General features: G+C 42.2%; 1 protein-coding gene across 1 annotated transcript in view; it reads right to left on the minus strand.

Moving 5' to 3' along the window:
- ISY1 (ISY1 splicing factor homolog) overlaps window positions 1-11,856 on the minus strand; it is a 56,050-nt gene extending 44,194 nt beyond the window's left edge. The window contains exons 1-4 of the mRNA XM_030206052.1: window positions 11,772-11,856; window positions 10,336-10,358; window positions 5,485-5,536; window positions 3,715-3,780 (exon numbers count right to left, since the gene is read on the minus strand). Coding sequence (XP_030061912.1) covers window positions 3,715-3,780; window positions 5,485-5,536; window positions 10,336-10,358; window positions 11,772-11,774 — 144 coding nt within the window. The 5' untranslated portion in view covers window positions 11,775-11,856. The remainder of the gene's footprint in view (window positions 1-3,714; window positions 3,781-5,484; window positions 5,537-10,335; window positions 10,359-11,771) is intronic.
- Between the last annotated feature and the right edge of the window lie 6,002 nt (window positions 11,857-17,858).

A 17,858-nucleotide genomic window follows, 5' to 3' on the forward strand; every position in this document is an offset into this window, starting at 1 on the left:
AAACAGAGGAGTGGCTTAATGATTAGTGCAGTGGGCTTTGATCCTGGCAACATGGGTTCAATTCCCACTGCTGCTCCTTGTGACTTTGAGCAAGCCAAATGCACAAGGGGCATTTCTGGATACGACATCTAAGTCTTAATTTGGACATTTTTTGTAAAACGTCCAAAATCAGAACAGGAAAGGTTATTTTCTACAAAAAAAGTCTATCTTTTCCTTTTGAAAATGCTGTTTGGAAAAATGTTTTGTGATTTGGATGTTTTATTTTTTGGTCCATTTTCAAACAAGTATCTGTAGAGTGGTCAGATGCAGACGTGCTCTTCTCCCCTGCCAAAAGAAACTTTGTAAACATTGATTTAACCTTTTCTCATCTGGCTTTTTTTAAGATATAGGGATAAAATTTCAAAATCATTTAGCCAGCATGGAATGATAAACATGTTAAACAGTTCTATATGTCCCAACAATGAAAGAGGGAAAGCCCACCAAGCTTGCAAATAAAATTGAAATAAATCATAGGGAATATATACCCCTAAGTATTTAAGGGGGCAGACTCAGGACTAATGTCAGGAAGTATTTTTTTCATGGAGAGGGTGGTGGACCAAATTTAAGGGATATAGTACAATCAAAATCTGATGCCATCCCAGGTCATGAAGCTTGTGGAAAATGTATTTTTTGCCCTAACATGATACAGACAAATGTCTTCTGCAATCCACACGACCAGCAGAAATATCAGCTCAGATATCATACAAATTGTGAAACTGCACATGTAGTCTATGCATTGAGTTGCCCGTACAACAAAATATATGTTGGTAAAACCACCAGACAGCTCAAGCAACGGCTAAGTGACCACAAATTTAATTTAGTACAAGAAAGACTCGAGGCTTCCCTGGTAGCACACAGCACAGCGATGTTATACACATTTGAAGATTTCAGATGTGTAGCAATAGACCACGTAGCTAAATTCATACGTGGAGACAGCAATAGAAAACTTCATCAAGTAGAGCAGCGCTGGATACATAAATTAAACTCTAACTCCCATAGGCTTGAATAATAGAATTGAATGGATCGCTTTCCTTTAAACTTAAGGCAAGTTCCTATGTCTTTAAAAAAAAGTCAATTCCACCCCTATAGTAGGCGGGGCTAGAAACCAGTGGATTTACATACCAGCAGCCATTTTACAGTCCGATTCTGATCAAGACTCAGGCTGAACACTATAAGGTGGGCAACTTCATATATGTAAATACCTACTCTATAACTATTTCCCAATGCCTCTCAATACTTACAGATCTACATGCCATATCAGAGCACCTAGAAAGGCAGCGGACTTTGCTCCTAAAGAAGCATATAGTGAATCATAAGCTTGCTATAGAGCGTCCCCAGCCAGATCTATACTACAAGCTCAGATAAGTGCAGCCAATATATCTACCAGACTGTAAGAGTTCTTAGGAGGTTTTTGACTGATGAGGAGCTGGCCCAATACCCATTAAAAAAAAAAAAACAAAAACAGGGCATTTCCCTGAAATTATGGAGATTGTAGGCATCAACCACGCAATTTTAATTTAACAATTAACAAAGAAGGTTGAGCATCTGAAGTCTTTTGCTCCTCAACAATCCAGCATTACATAAATTGAGAGGGTTAATTGCTTCATTTCATATATAACAGTTGTTAATTAGCAATTTTCCATATTTATAAATGACCTAGAGATGGGAGTAACTAGTGAGGTAATTAAATTTGCTGATGACACAAATTACGAGAGGACCTTACGAGACTGGGCATCTAAATGGCAGATGACGTTTAATGTGAGCAAGTGCAAAGTGATGCATGTGAGAAAGAGGAACCTGAATTATAGCTACGTCATGCAAGGTTCCACGTTAGGAGTCACGGACCAAGAAAGGGATCTAGGTGTCGTCATCGATGATATGTTGAAACCTTCTGCTCAGTGTGCTGCTGCGGGTAAGAAAGCAAATAGAATTTTAGGTATTATTAGGAAAGGAATGGAAAACAAAAATGAGGATGTTATAATGCCTTTGTATCGCTCCATGGTGCGACCGCACCTCAAATAGTGTGTTCAATTCTGGTCGCTGCATCTCAAAAAAGAAATAGTGGAATTAGAAAAGGTGCAGAGAAGGGCGACAAAAATGATAAAGGGGATGGGACAACTTCTTTATGAGGAAAGGCTAAAGCGGCTAGGGCTCTTCAGCTTGGAGAAAAGGCGGCTGAGGGGAGATATGATAGAGGTCTATAAAATAATGAGTGGCGTTGAACGGGTAGATGTAAAGCGTCTGTTTACGCTTTCCAAAAATACTAGGACTAGGGGGCATGCGATGAAGCTACAATGTAGTAAATTTAAAACAAATCGGAGAAAAGTTTTCTTCGCTCAACGTGTAATTAAACTCTGGAATTTGTTGCCAGAGAATGTGGTAAAGGCGGTTAGCTTAGCGGAGTTTATAAAAAGTTTGGACGGCTTCCTAAAGGAAAAGTCCATAGACCATTATTAAATGGACTTGGGGAAAATCCACTATTTCTGGGATAAGCAGTATAAAATATGATGTGCTTTTTTGGAATCTTGCCAGGTATTTGTGACCTGGATTGGACACTGTTGGAAACAGGATGCTGGGCTTGATGGATCTTTGGTCTTTCCCAGTATGGCAATACTTATGTACCTGATGTCCTGTGAAGGTATTTGGACTTACAATTACAAGTTGCTGAAACATGACAGAAGAATTTGAAGGCACCTACCCGAAAAATGAAATGCACTGGTATTTCTCTCACAGCAAAAGCAGGAGAGACAGTTACAAGAAAAAGATGCTGATGTGCAGGCAAGGGAATGAATAGGAGAAATGATATGATGGAAGAGATGAAGAATGATGGTCAGATCCAAACAAGGCAGCCGACACTGGTCAGTTAGTTGGGCTCATCAAACCCAAACTGCCCCCTTGCCCCCCAAATTAAAATTAAATCTCTCTAGGCAGCACTCCTCCCTCTCTCTGCCATTAAAAATGAAATCCTTGGTGTCCAGTGGCACCCTCCAACCCCCCTCATTTACTTTTAAGAAGCAGGAGCAATGCCCACTAGCTCCTGTCTCTGCATTGCCATTGTGATAAATGGAAGTGCCTGACCTCATGTGGAACAAATGTCCTCTTTCCTTCAAGTGTATGAGTGGTGATAGGCTCATGCACTGAAAGGAATGCCAACTATTAAAAAAAAAAAAACACACACACACACCCATGCTGCCAAACTGGCATTCCTTTCGCCCCCGATTGCCTTCTGCTTCAGCTTTGTACCTGGCATCTATTGGCATATCCCCAAATCACCATTCACACACTTGAAAAGGGGGAAATTTTTGCAATGACTGCAGTTACTGCCGCATTTTAGCATGGCAGTAATTTGCATGCTCGCTGCTCAACACGGTGGTATATTTTTTCGTTAATTTTACAGCAGAAACAGAGAACTCAGTAAGCGTGTGGCTCTACCACATGGCTTTCTACATCGGCCCTTCTGTTAATACTGTACTTTTTACGCTCCTAAGACAACTACCTTATAAGCCAAAATTATTCTGTTCTTGCATGAACTCTTCTAAAAAAGATATAAAATGCTAAATATAGTGCTGAGACGGGGACCCAGGAGTAAGGCATGTTCAACATTAACAGGCACCAAAGAATAAAGGAAAATAAAGAACATGAGAGAAAATGTTCCAGCATGTCTACAATACAAACCTGTCGTCTCCATTTCTCAGCTTTAGGCAATTCATTGCACTCCGATGCCAGAAAAGGTCTTCTCTCCTGTAGGCCAGAAAAACACCATTTTCTTTTAAGTAAAAAGAACTGCTGATCAGCTTCCTTTTCCCTGTTTAACTCCTGAGGAAGAGGCATTTATTGATATTATAAGAATCTTAAAGGGGTGAACCCAGAACAAACGTGTCCCTTTATCAAGCTCCTACGTTGCCAGTTTCACCTCTAAATGCTGAGGTTTTGTACTGAAATTAGGATGCTGCTTTGCTGGTTGGTATGAGAAACCTCTATATGAGCTAAGATGGTAATTCTCTACAGGATGCCTAAAGGTAGGCACCTAAAGTGTGTGTACCAAGTACTAATTTTATAACAGCAATTAAGCGTGTAATTGCTGTTATAGAATACTAATATAAGTCCACATTTACACGTAACTTTAGGCATGAGCATTTATGCTAGATCTATGGCAGGCATAAGTGTTTGTGCTTAAATGGAGCAGTTACACACGTAACTGATAATATTCTACAAGTTAGTCCATAAGTGTTTTGCATGCCTCTGCCAATGCCGCTCTTGCAACTCCGCGCTATAGAATTTAGGCTAACCTTATAGAACAGCACCTAAGTGTAGTTAAGTGCATAACTGCAAATCAGTGCCAATTAACTCCAATTATCACCAATTACTGGTTAGTGCCAATTCATGCCTAATTAGGCAATTACCATACATGCACAACTGCTACTATTCTACAACCTACATGCACAAATGAGCATCCAAGGCACATAAATTTGTGCATGAGATTACAGGATGAGAGCATTACGTAAACTCACAAGGTAGTCAAAAGTATATTCAAGAGTAGACAGAATGTTCACAGGTGTGTCTATAAGGAAAAATGTCATGTTACAGTGGTACTAGTTGAATGTGCATATTTTACAATTTCAGAAAAAGCATAGTACTTAAAAATTAGCTTTTCATTTAAAAATGGACTGAGAGCTTATGTTCTCTACTTCTGAAATCACTGTGCCAAATACCTAATGTCGAATAAGAAACACAGTCAGAAGCTTAGTAAATTTCCTGTTTAAAAATACTGTCTATTCACTATGATAACCCAAAGTCAAAAAGAAGGTCAATACATAGAACCCTATGGTCTCAATTACAGACACTCAAGAATGCTTTGTTATAATATAGTAGTTTTGGATGGCAATTGAAATTAACAGAAAAAGTCTAATATTTTGGAGTATCAATCCAACAGAAAAAAAAAATCTAAATGTTTGCTGTAAAACAGCTCATAAAATCTGCAACAATACAAGTGACCTATAATCAGGAAGCCCTTTATTCATATGTATCCATCACACATATGGAGGGCCTATCAAATGTCAGTATTTTCTAGCCCAGATTTTACAGAATGTTCTTAGTTTTAAATTTTCTCATTTTTACTGTTCTCCCAATATAAAGTGTTATATTTACATACTGATGCTCTAAATATTACCCCATTTAGTAAGAACAACAACAACATGCTTTCAAGTGTCTAATTACATGATACAGGCTGACTTCTGAGGGACTATAGGCCTGAGGCATCAATAATGTTCACACATTGTCTAAATAACTTGACACTGTCAGGTTTTACTAGTCTAATAGGCTACTTCCTTCTCAGAAACACTACCAAAAAAGTCACCGCATTCAGTAGCAAACATTAGTAACCAAACTCAGGTACACTATGATGAGCTCAAACAGCGGACTGAGTTTTTTTTTGCTGTTACTTACTTTAACTTTCCCATCTTCCAGCTGAGCTTGACGAAATCTTGCCAAGGCCGTCCTTTAATGCAATAAAGAAATTAAGACTAATTTAGAAAAAGAATGCATAACTACATCTACATTTTGAAAGCAATTAGTGTACAAACCATAACCCCAATGCATTTTGTGCCAAAAGTAAATCTCTAATTCAGAGAAAAGATATCAAAATAGTGATGGATCTTAACCATAAGGATATGAGTTGAAACTAATCAACCAATATGAATAATCTTAGAAGGATGAAAGGGATATGATAGAAACATTTATAAACCTCAAAAGTGGTAATGAAGCAGCAGCAAATATTTTTTTGGGCAAGATGATCTAGAAGTCATACAGTCCTGATGATTTGCTCTATTTGTCAATTGTTCTAGTACATCTTCTAGCAAATTTGTTTAATTAGATTTTCTTTGCAATTTTTTTTAATGTGGATGGAGAAGTGAAAAGGAAGGAGTGTGCATCTTGAAGACTAGACAAATAGTTATTTCAGGTCTGATACATTCCTGATGCTGATGGAAGCAAATGCTGTCGCTGAAGTCATACAATCTGGTATCTAACACAAAAGACCAGGCTGGCAAGCTGTCAATACTGCAGTTACTAAAGGCAATACTAATATTAAATAAATAAAAATGTAGAAACACGACAGCTCCATGAACTATAAAAATGTAATGGTGGTGGACCTTTAAAGTTAAAAAAAAAAAGTGTTTTTAGAGGTTTTCAAACATTATTTGTTGCATTGTTTGCTCATTCTAAAGGTTCTACCCCTTATAAGGTCATATTCTTTCCCTTGAAGGCCTCAGAACAATTATAGAATTAAAACAACTGATCAAACTTGTAGTCATACTCAATAATTAGAACAGTCTGATCTGTCAGTGGAAGAACTGCTACCTTGGACACCAACAGAAACTAAATATTCTGAAATTTCTACAGTCTATGCCCTGAAAATGGCAAGGACAAATCAAGATCAGGTATACATATGAAGTATCACAGCATAAACTCACTGCATAAGGTATCTTGTTGGGCAGACTAGATGGACCATATAGGTTTTTATCGGTCATCATCTACTATGTATGTTATGTTACTATGTTAATATTGAGATTTTCTCTTCAAAATGGGGTTTTCAACAGGGAATTTAAAATTTAGCTATCCCTAGAAGTATCTCAACTTACAGAGACTAGAAGTAAGATTCTTGGCTATGAAACTGGCTATTTTCTTTTTTTTAATTATTTATAGAAGTCTTTATTAATTATTGAGATATAACATAAAAACAACTAGCCATAAACGGCTACTTAAACGTGTATAATACAACAAAGGAGGAACACAACCTCCAGTACCCAGAGAGAACATGGACATTATGCATTCAACTCTCAAACCTAAAACAATAAGTGCACATGTACTTCTAAGATTTCTAACACGTTTTTGTAATTATCCCCCCCGCCCCCCCCAAAAAAAAAAAATACCTCCCCTCCACAATCCCGAGCTTTCAGCAGGAGCAGTGTTTCAAGAAAGGATCCCAAATAGCTTCCCACTTGGTCACAGTGTGACAACGAATTGCTCAGGGTCTCTCCATTTCACATATGTACAATAACTTATTTAACCAATGAAGGTACCAAAGGAGATTTCCATTGAGCAGCCAGAGTGACCCTAGCAGCTGACATAGCATGGCGAACCAATAAGGCCTGCGATTTGGTAAGGCCTGGAGGTTTCTTTGGGAAAATATTCAGGTGACTACTTTATGGGCTTAGACAGCCAACTCTGTAATCTATCGTAAATTGCCTTCCAGTAAGCCCGTGCCTTCACACATGACCACCAAAGGTGTCCCATGGTTCCCATCTGTCCACACACCCGCCAACACAACAGTGAAACTGTAGGGAACATATGATGAAGGCGAGCTGGAGTAAGATACCACCTATATCAACATCCCCCAATGTCACACCTAGCTCCTGATGCCAACGCAGCCAATGCTGCACATGGAGAGACCCTGGGCAATTCCACCTCTCCTTCCCTTAGTCCATTCTCTCAACCCTCCAACCCCTGCCTCTTTTTCCTCCTTTTCTGAAATCACTGAAGAGGAAACTATACATCTTCTTTCCTCCTCGAAACTAACTACCTGTTCCTCTGATCCTATTCCCACCCATCTACTTAACACTATCTCTCCTACTGTCATCCCGTTTATCTGTCATATCCTCAATCTTTCACTGTCCACTGCGACTGTTCCTGATGCCTTCAAACATGCCATAGTCACACCACTCCTTAAAAAACCTTCATTGGACCCTACCTGTCCTTCCAACTATCGCCCCATCTCCCTCCTCCCTTTCCTATCCAAGGTACTTGAACGTGCTGTTCACCGCCGTTGCCTTGACTTTCTTTCATCTCAAGCTATTCTTGATCCACTTCAATCTGGCTTTCGCCCCCTTCATTCAACTGAAACAGCGCTTGCTAAAGTCTCCAATGATCTGTTCCTGGCCAGATCCAAAGGTCTCTATTCTATCCTCATCCTTCTTGATCTATCTGCTGCTTTTGACGCTGTTGATCTCAGCCTACTCCTTGATACGCTGTCCTCACTTGGATTTCAGGGCTCTGTTCTTTCCTGGTTTTCTTCTTGTCTCTCCCAGCGTACTTTTAGTGTATACTCTAGTGGATCCTCTTCTACTTCTATCCCACTGTCAGTTGGTGTACCTCAGGGATCTGTCCTGGGACCTCTTCTTTTCTCCATCTATACTTCTTCCCTTGGTACTCTGATCTCATCCCATGGTTTTCAGTATCATCTTTACGCTGATGACTCCCAGATCTACCTCTCCACACCAGAAATCTCAGCCGAAATCCAGGCCAAAGTATCAGCCTGCCTGTCTGACATTGCTGCCTGAATGTCTCAGTGCCATCTGAAACTAAACATGACCAAGACTGAGCTTCTTATCTTTCCCCCTAAACCAACCTCTCCTCCTCCCCCATTCTCTATTTCTGTGGATAACACTCCCATCCTTTCTGTCTCATCAGCTCGTAACCTTGGGGTCATCTTCAACTCCTCCCTCTCCTTCTCTGCACATATTCAACAGACTGCTAAAACCTGTCGTTTCTTTCTCTATAATATCAGCAAAATTCGCCCATTCCTTTCTGAGCACACTACCAGAACCCTCATCCACAATCTTATCTCTCACTTAGACTATTGCAACTTGCTTCTCACAGGTCTCCCACTTAGCCATCTCTCTCCTCTTCAATCTGTTCAAAATTATGCGGCACGACTAATATTCCGCCAGTGTCATTATGCTCATATTAGCCCTCTCCTCAAGTCACTTCACTGGCTTCCTATCCGTTTCCGCATACAGTTCAAACTCCTCTTATTGACCTATAAGTGCATTCATTCTGCAGCTCCTCAGTACCTCTCCACTCTCATCTCTCCCTACATTCCTCCCCAGGAACTCCATTCACTGGGTAAATCTCTCTTATCTGCACCCTTCTCCTCCACTGCTAACTCCAGACTCTGTTCCTTTTATCTTGCTGCACCTTATGCCTGGAATAGACTTCCTGAGCCAATCCGTCAAGCTCCATCTCTGGCTGTCTTCAAATCTAAGCTAAAAGCCCACCTTTTTGATGCTGCTTTTAACTCCTAACTCTTGTTCACTTGTTCAGAACCCTTATTTTATCATCCTGACTTTAATATTCCCTTATCTCTTGTTTGTCCTGTTTGTCTGTCCTAATTAGATTGTAAGCTCTGTCGAGCAGGGACTGTCTCTTAATGTTCAAGTGCACAGCGCTGCGTATGTCTAGTAGCGCTATAGAAATGATAAGTAGTAGTAGTAGGGTTGCATTTGCCTACGTTGATAATCATACAAACAAGAGAGGAGACCCCTCGACCCCTTGGAGTCTTCACAAAAGTCTTCAAGAAAGGAGTCACCTTGGTCTCTATTTCAACAGCAGAAAGAAAATGTTTCAATTGAGTATAAGCAAAAAAATTCAGTTAGAAAAATTGCGTATTTTTCAGCCAAGGTGTCAAGAGGAATGAAGGCTTCATCAAAAAGTTGACCCCAAGTCTCAAGGCCCAGGGAAAGCCATCGAGAAAAAGGCCCTGGTTCTAGGCCAGGAAGAAAGAGTGGGTTATATATTATTGGAGTAAGTTTAGCTAAACAGGCTATTTTCTTGACTGGTGCTGAATTATACTTGCAATGTAGGACATTTTTGAGACCCTGACCAATTGTTTTCTTTTAAGAAAGATGGCTCAGGCATTTCCAACTAATGCAACTATATCAAGATCTACTATTTTCAATTTTTGTCAGTTGTGTACTTTTGTTAGTTAGCTCAGTGTTCCCTGCCTTTTCAGGCCAAAAACACACACACGTTTTCAAAAATGTGTAGCACACCAACCTCCACAGAATAATGTGGAAGGAAAGGGGGTGAATGCCCAAAAGAGAAAGGAAGCACTAAAAGCCCCACCAGAGGCTGCAAGAACTCAAAGGAGCAACCTCAAGTGAAAGAGGAGAAGCTGTATCTAGCAGCCATACTGGAAGGAGCCAGACATGGGTGACTACAAAAAGAAAAAAGCTCCTGTAGGTTTACAAGCCAAGGCTAATGTCTTGTTGCTGAGAGCAGTGCCCATGCACTACTCTAGACCTGAGCATTAGATAACGGTTGATGGCACACCTGATCAGGTCTAGAGGTATATTGGAGAGCCACAACAAAGTATTTAGAAACACTGGTTTAGCTGATATCCCATACCAACTACTATAGTATTTTGCCTTAGACATCTTTTTGCAGAGTACGGATATGTGTTTTGGCAACCATAAGGGAAATTGTATTTTATTTTAAGATCATCTATAGAACTACACTTACATGGCCTTTTCTGCATTTCGAGCCTGTAAAAGAGAAAAAAAAAAAAAGATGATGCAGGTTAGCATACCAGATACAGTACGTTATGTCATATCAAGTTGAGACTGCATTCAATACTACAACATATGAAAGGCAATACTTAAAGAAAATAGATTTCCAAATACTTTCACAAGTTATAACTTCTGTATATACACAAAGAGAGAGACAAGTTTTGCCTACACATACTTTCTTTCATTGCGGCTTTCTTTCTGTGCAATTAGTGGTTGATGGCACGTGATCAATTGCCATACATTTAAGGACATCTACTGTATGGTTATATTGCTATTTAATATTGACAGTATCCTAGAAATAAGCAGTGGATTTTCCCACTGCTTATGGACTTTTCTTTTAGGAAATTATCCCAATTTTTTTAAAAACACTGTTAATGGATTTTACCAAAATTTCTGGCAATGAATTCCAGAGTCTAATTACACAAGAAGTGAAGAAATATTTTCTCTGGTTTAAAATGTACTACTTAGTAGCTTCATTGTGTGCATCCTAGTATTGCTGGAAAGAGTAAACAAGCGATTCACGTCCACCTGTTCCACTCCACCAGGGCCAGTTCAAAGGACTGTGGCGCCCTGAGCCAACTTTTGAATTGGCGATGACCCCCCCCCCCAACCCCCATCCAATAATGTTTCCATTACCCCTTCCCTCCCCCCCCCCCCCACCGGCTCAGGGCACTAATGATAAAGGTTGCCAATATCTGCTTTCCCACTGATTAGCAGGTTCAATACAGCTTACATAATATAGCAGGTTTACAAGAAAACATAGAATGGATAACAGCTGTAATATAGTGTATAAAGAGGTGGCCAATTGGATGTGGGTAAGTAAGATGGGTAAGGGAGGAGGGTGGAGAGTGGGAGAGGGTGAATATTGGGATAGTGTGTTGTTAATTAAGGAAGAATGCATAATGAGGGTTGGAAGTGGGATGAATTCAGAAAGGATTACCTAGGGAAGCATATTTCAGGTTCTGTCTTATAGTCTGATCCATTCCGGGTAGCACAGATGGACTCTCCTCAGCCCTCTTTTCTCCAAGCTGAAGAGCCCTAGCCGCCTTAACCTTTCCTCACAAGGAAGGCGTCTCATTCCCTTTATCAACAACTGATCTCTTAAATATAAAGTACTACTTTTAAAGAACATTAAAAGTGCCTGTGCAAGGGACCATTACAGCACGAAAGTCTGCATATTTGAACAAACGCCCCGCATTCACTCGCTGCCAGTAGCACGCCTGTCACCCGCCCCACACAGCGAGCAAGGAGAACCACGCGAGGACTCGGTACCCTGCCTGTCAGCACTCAGGCACTGTTACCAAGCCCCCCCCCCCCCCCCCTCCCCTTGCTCAGCACACAGACACCGGCTTCTACCCAAAGACCGCGGCGGCGCGTTTTGACACGAACCATGTTCCCGGGCGAAGCTCAAACACCACCGCTCAGCTCCAGAAGTATAGCCCTCAACGGCACGCTCTAGCAACGACCGACCGGATGTGATGATGATGAAGAGGAAGTGCCACTGAGGTGAAAGTTCAGAGATTCTCCGAAGCTGCTGTTCGTTGCCATGGAGACATATTGCGTAGTACTGCTTGGGACCAAGGAAGTTGAATAAAACAGGAGACGAAGTAAACCTATCTAGTCCATTGTATGAGCTGAAGCCAGTAGGCGGAGCTTGCAGCGGGTTAGTCCACCCAAAACAATAGTAAATTAAGATTCTTAGAAATAAGGGACTGCCTGCCTGTGCGTGGTCCATCTCATCTGCAACAAGTCTAAAGCTATTCCAGTTGGATAGGCAGTGCCTTAAAAGGCGGAGGAGAAAATTTTTTTTCTAACTTATTGGACAGCTTTTTAATTTATTTGAAAGCTTCCCATATGTAGATGTAAGTATCATGTCATGTAGAATCCACTAAACGTTCAAAAGGGGTGGGAATGCTAAATCGCTAGACTACGAATCCACATTGAAATCCCACATATAAGATAGAAACCAGCTTTCAGTCTGTATAGAATTAGATGCTACCTGCCCCTTCAGGTCTCACTCTAGGAAGGAAAAAAGGCCTCAAGGAGCTCTTGGATATACAATATCTAGAAGAGCTAAACAGATCAATTCGATCCTCTCTTCATCATCGGTCAAAAAAAAAAAAACCCTTCCAGAACCTGACAGCATAAATCTGTTCTAGTTCTGTTCTTTATGTTTTTTAATTTTTAATTATTGTTTTTCCATATTTTGCTGGACTCTGTATAACTTCAATACACCCAAGCTAGTCTATCCAACGATGACCTTATAGTAGTATTATAGTAGTACAAAAGGACACTTATCTTTTAGATGTCCAATTTCTTGGTTGTCAGCACTTGTCTAGAGTGCTGTTATCTCTGTCTCGACAACACCTGGGAACTCATGTTCAAACTTGCTGTCTTCACCCCTCTGCCCCAAGCCAACGGTGGCCAGCGTTTCGTGCTGCTGCTTCAGGGTCTTGGCAGCACCGTGCAATGAGAACCTGCGGCTGTCCTAATGGTAACACCGCCGCCAAGACGCTGAGTATGGGTGGGGTTAGCATGGGTTGGAGAGGAGGTGCCCAGAGGGATGTCAGTAGGGGGGCAGGCAGGGGGATAAGGAGGAGTGTGCAGCTCAGGGGGGCAGGCAGGGGGCTCATCTAGGGGTAGGGAGGGGGAGAGGTTAGTTGTGCGTGACCATTTGGGGGTGGGTAGTCTTACAAGGGGGTGGGTGGTTTTCCGGGGTATCTTGGGGAGAGGGGGGCCGGAAGAAGTGCCGGGACAGAGGAGGGAGTAAGGACAGGGAAGGACCAGAAGTGAGGGGAGGAGCAACACCTGCCAGGGATCCCTCTACTACTACTACTACTGCTATTTAGCATTTCTATAGCGCTACAAGGCATATGCAGCGCTGCACAAACATAGAAGAAAGACAGTCCCTGCTCAAAGAGCTTACAATCTAATAGACAAAAAATAAATAAAGTAATCAAATCAAATCAATTAATGTGAACGGGAAGGAAGAGAGGAGGGTAGGTGGAGGCGAATGGTTACAAGTGGTTACGAGTCAAAAGCAATGTTAAAGAGGTGGGCTTTCAGTCTAGATTTAAAGGTGGCCAAGGATGGGGCAAGACATAGGGGCTCAGGAAGTTTATTCCAGGCGTAGGGTGCAGCGAGACAGAAGGCGCGAAGTCTGGAGTTGGCAGTAGTGGAGAAGGGAACAGATAAGAAGGATTTATCCATGGAGCGGAGTGCACGGGAAGGGGTGTAGGGATGGACGAGTGTGGAGAGATACTGGGGAGCAGCAGAGTGAGTACATTCGCCGCCTTCTCTTCTGAAGACATTTCTGCAGAGAGACAAGAGGGAAACTGTCACAACCCCAGAGCATTCAGGTTACCCATCACCCATAGTAGTTAACCCAATGGCCAACAAATTACCTGGGCTGTTGTCAAGGTACATTTTTACCTCCTCTAGTCATGCTCTAATATTTTTTGCAGCATCCTAGCGCGCTTTTTCAGTTCTTCCACCTGGAAACCAAAAGGACCGCAGGTGCTATAGTTATCCCAAGGTGGGTATGGACGAAGGAAGTAGCAGAGGGAAGAAAACATGGGAGAGGGAGAGGGAGTTAACATAACAGCAACGTGTAGCTTTTTTTTTAACATGCAAAAAGAAGATGCTCAAAATGAACAAATGGATGTATTTGATATGTTGACATGGGTCCAATGATTTGACAATGGGGACGAGAGGAAGGGAGAGGTGCACAGCAAAAAAGACTGAGATATTCACAGATCTCAGGTAGGATGATCTATTGAACAGGCGCTGTACTACTGCCCGGCCCTTGTCCATCCTTTTTATGTTTCTCCTCTTCCCTTGCTGGGGAAAAAAGCGCTTCTCATTGGTGATAATCAGTTGTGCCAGCCACAGAACATTCATATTGGAGAAGTTCAACTTCTGGCCGCAGGGACCCAGCTGCGCAGCCATCCTTTCTCCGACACAGATGTGCACGCATGTATGCATGCATGCACAAATAACACGTCAATAACAGCTCTTATGCATACCCTTTATGGATGTATTTATGTTGATGACAGATGACAGCTCCTTGAAGCTACTGACAGCTCCTGACCACCCGTTACATTCATTTATCATGTTAAAGGTGTGCTGTCCTTTGTGTGCATTGCCAGTAAATGGTTGTGCATCGTGCATTGTGATCATTTGAATGAGAACCAGCTCATTGGCATATATTTGCATTGTGTTTTTGTGTGTGCTTGAGAGTGCGGTAAATTGGTCACTGCAAGCCTTTGCGCATTCATCCTTGAATACTGTGATCACTAAACTGGCTCAAACCAATTAAAAATGATGGTTGTCCCAGTAAGTTTTGTGCATTGAGGCCATTACCTGGCAGATTCCTCCTGATTTTTGGGGCTCTCAGATTTCTCAGAATCGACCACTCTCGGGTGATAGTCTTAGTGCAAGAAGTTGAACCCTTAGGGCTGGCCAGGTTGACCTGGTCTTACAGTCCTGTAGAGCGCTGCAGCGGTACAGGAGGCAACACTGTGGTTCTTGAGTGCAGGTAGACCCTGCATCCCTGTCTGATCGCAACGCACAGAGAGCCACTGAGCCTTCATTTACCACAGATATTTGGTGGCTCTTCTTTAGCTCATATGGATCCACAGTGGCCCCAACTGAAAAATGAGTGAAGACCACTGAGTCAGTTCACAGTGCCCCGTTGTGGCTAGAAGCAAAACATCATGGAGAGAAAACTAGCAGCCAACGGATCCTGTTAATGAGGAAATAAGCTCTATAATATGAAGTGACAAGAAATACAATATTTACAGATACAATTAGGCTTCAGCATAGTCACAATGGTGGTAGTTGAATACTCAGTTACTTTTATTATCTCAAAATAAGGTCTTCAGTCCTCACTCTAGTCATAAATAACTTCTGCAGAATCAGTTCTTTTACCCAGAAGAACATTTATCAAGCACCTATTAAATCATTTATGGGTTGGCTGTACAAGATTTATGAAGTGTCATTTTCTCTTCATGTCAGGAATACTTTGCCTCAGGCTTCTATCATAGGGCTCTGATCAAAGGGAAGGAAGGGGCTTTGCATACCTGGGCTCTTTCAGAACACAATCCCCCACGTTGCTGAGGATAATGAGTGGTGTCACTGTATCTACCAGTACAGCTCCATGACAGGCTCAGGGTTGCTGACAAAGCTATTCCTGGTAGGAACCAGGATTCTCATTTCAGCTATTCAGCAAAGAAACCTTATCCAGCCTTCTCCCTAGAGAGCAGTTCTCACTGTTCACAGTTCTAGTGACCTTCAAAGGGAAATTGTATAGAATTTATTTATTGCTGTTTTTAGGAAATTCACCCAGGGTGGCATACAGCAAATATAATTAGATACAGGCAGATTATAATTAAAGTTACACTATGATCACAATAAAAACACTCATGTATCAGCATAGTACACAGAACAGCAAGGTAAGCTTTGAAATAGGCAAATTAAATCATGGTAATAACAATAATATGATACAGCATCAGAACAATGCATAAACATTCATATAATTATAATTTGAAGCAGGATACCATATCAGCACAATCCACATTAAACATTTTTATACACAGCAAAGTGTACTTTTGAGGGTGGATGATGAGTTCTTAAAATGTTAATACTATGGATGTTTTTTTTTTTAAACAAAAATTGCTCTATACCTTTCTTAGGCAAGGAAAGGATGCCCCATTATCCTGTTTTTTTCAATTTGGTTCTGTATTTTTGTAAGCAATACTGGGGAGCGACTGTCAGGAATGATGACTGATGACATCACATCCTGCCTTGCCCCGGTGTTCCTGCCAGTCTGTTCCTGTCTTGCCTCACTCCAATGTTCCTTCCAGCCTGTTCTTGTCCTGCCTTGCACCAGTGTTCCTGCTAGCCTTTCCTGTCCTGCCTTGTTTTAGTGTTCCTGCCTTGCTTGCGGCCTGCCTAGATCTCTGGCCTGCTCCAGATCTTGTCTGTCTTCAGCTGGGCCTGGCCATTGTCACTTCCATTTTGGTTTTGCTATTGTGTTCTGGACCTTGTCAAGTGTCTGTGTCAGTAGCCATCAGTGAGGACCTGTGCTCCACTTACACTGCAGAGGTAGAGACAATCTCGCTACAGTCGAAGGGCTCACTTCCCTTGAACCTTGACAGTTTGTCGAGGCCATGGAGCTTGACTGACAAGCCGCCTCTCCAGTTCCTCCAGGACCTTGATCAGGTGGTCCAGCAACAACAAACCAACAGCAACAGCTTATAGGAACCCTTCAGGGGGTCTGAGTCCAGCTAATGGCAATGTGAGCCAGCTCCAAATCTGCTTCCAGGACCCCCTCAAGTGGCCCTGCCTCCAGCTCACCTGGTGTCTTAGTCATGAGTTCCGGCACCACCACACTTTGATGGGAACCCAAGGCATGCCGAGGATTTATAAACCAGTGCTTGATTAACTTTGGGCTACAGCTCTCCTGTTTTCCATCTGATTGGATCAAAGTCACCTTCATTGTCTCCCTCCTTTCTGGGCAAGTGCTGACATGGGCACCTCCTCTGTGGGAGCAGGATGACCCCACTTATGTCCAACCTGATGGAGTTTCTCACTCGCTTCGGGCAGATTTTTGATGAATCTCGACAGTTGCTAAGCTCCTGCATCCGCAACAAGGGACACTGACTGTGGGGCAATATGCCATTCGATTTTGGACTCTGGTTTCAGAACTGAAATGGAATCAGGAGGGCCAAGTGGCTTTCTTTTGGTTGGGCCTGGCATGGCATATAAAATATGGGGCGGGATCTCCCCACCAACCTGAACAACCACATTTCTCTATGTATCAAGATTGACCTCTGATTTCAGAAGAGAGCCAAGGAAAGTGGAGACCGATGTCACTCTATACGTCTGGCAGCATGATTTCAGAAGTCTATACAGCCACAGGTTCCATTCTCTTCTGCCACCCTCGGGGAGGAGGTCCCTATGCAGGTAGGGCATTCCTGACTTTTGGAAGAAGAGAAATAATGATGGAGAGTGCAAGATCTATGTTTATATTGCACAGGCCCAGGACATTATGCAACTAGATGTCACAGGAAACCGGGAAACTCCAAGGCCTAGGGTTGGTTGGGGAGACACCCCTAGGTCCATTCCGGACTGCTTCAACCTCCCTCATTACCTTACTGGTGACTCTTCAATGGGAAGATAGACAAATTATTGTCCCAGTTTTGCTTGACTCCGGGGCCACCGGGAACTTTGTGGACAAATAGCTGTTACGCCAGTATGTATTCACACCAGAGTCTGCAAACGCCTCTCCGGTACTATGTAAGTAAGCCACATTGAGCCTACAAATAGGTGGGAAAATGTGGGCTACAAATGTAACAAATAAATAAAATATTCCCATAAATCCCCTCAGGAAACCTCTTTGTATTTCCTCGGTCTATGGGGACCCACTGCCTGGGCACCTTTTGGCGATTACCAGCCCTATGTCTCTTCGGGTGG

This window comes from Microcaecilia unicolor, chromosome 6 (assembly GCF_901765095.1).
Source record: "Microcaecilia unicolor chromosome 6, aMicUni1.1, whole genome shotgun sequence".
In the NCBI taxonomy this organism is placed as follows: Eukaryota; Metazoa; Chordata; class Amphibia; order Gymnophiona; family Siphonopidae; genus Microcaecilia; species Microcaecilia unicolor.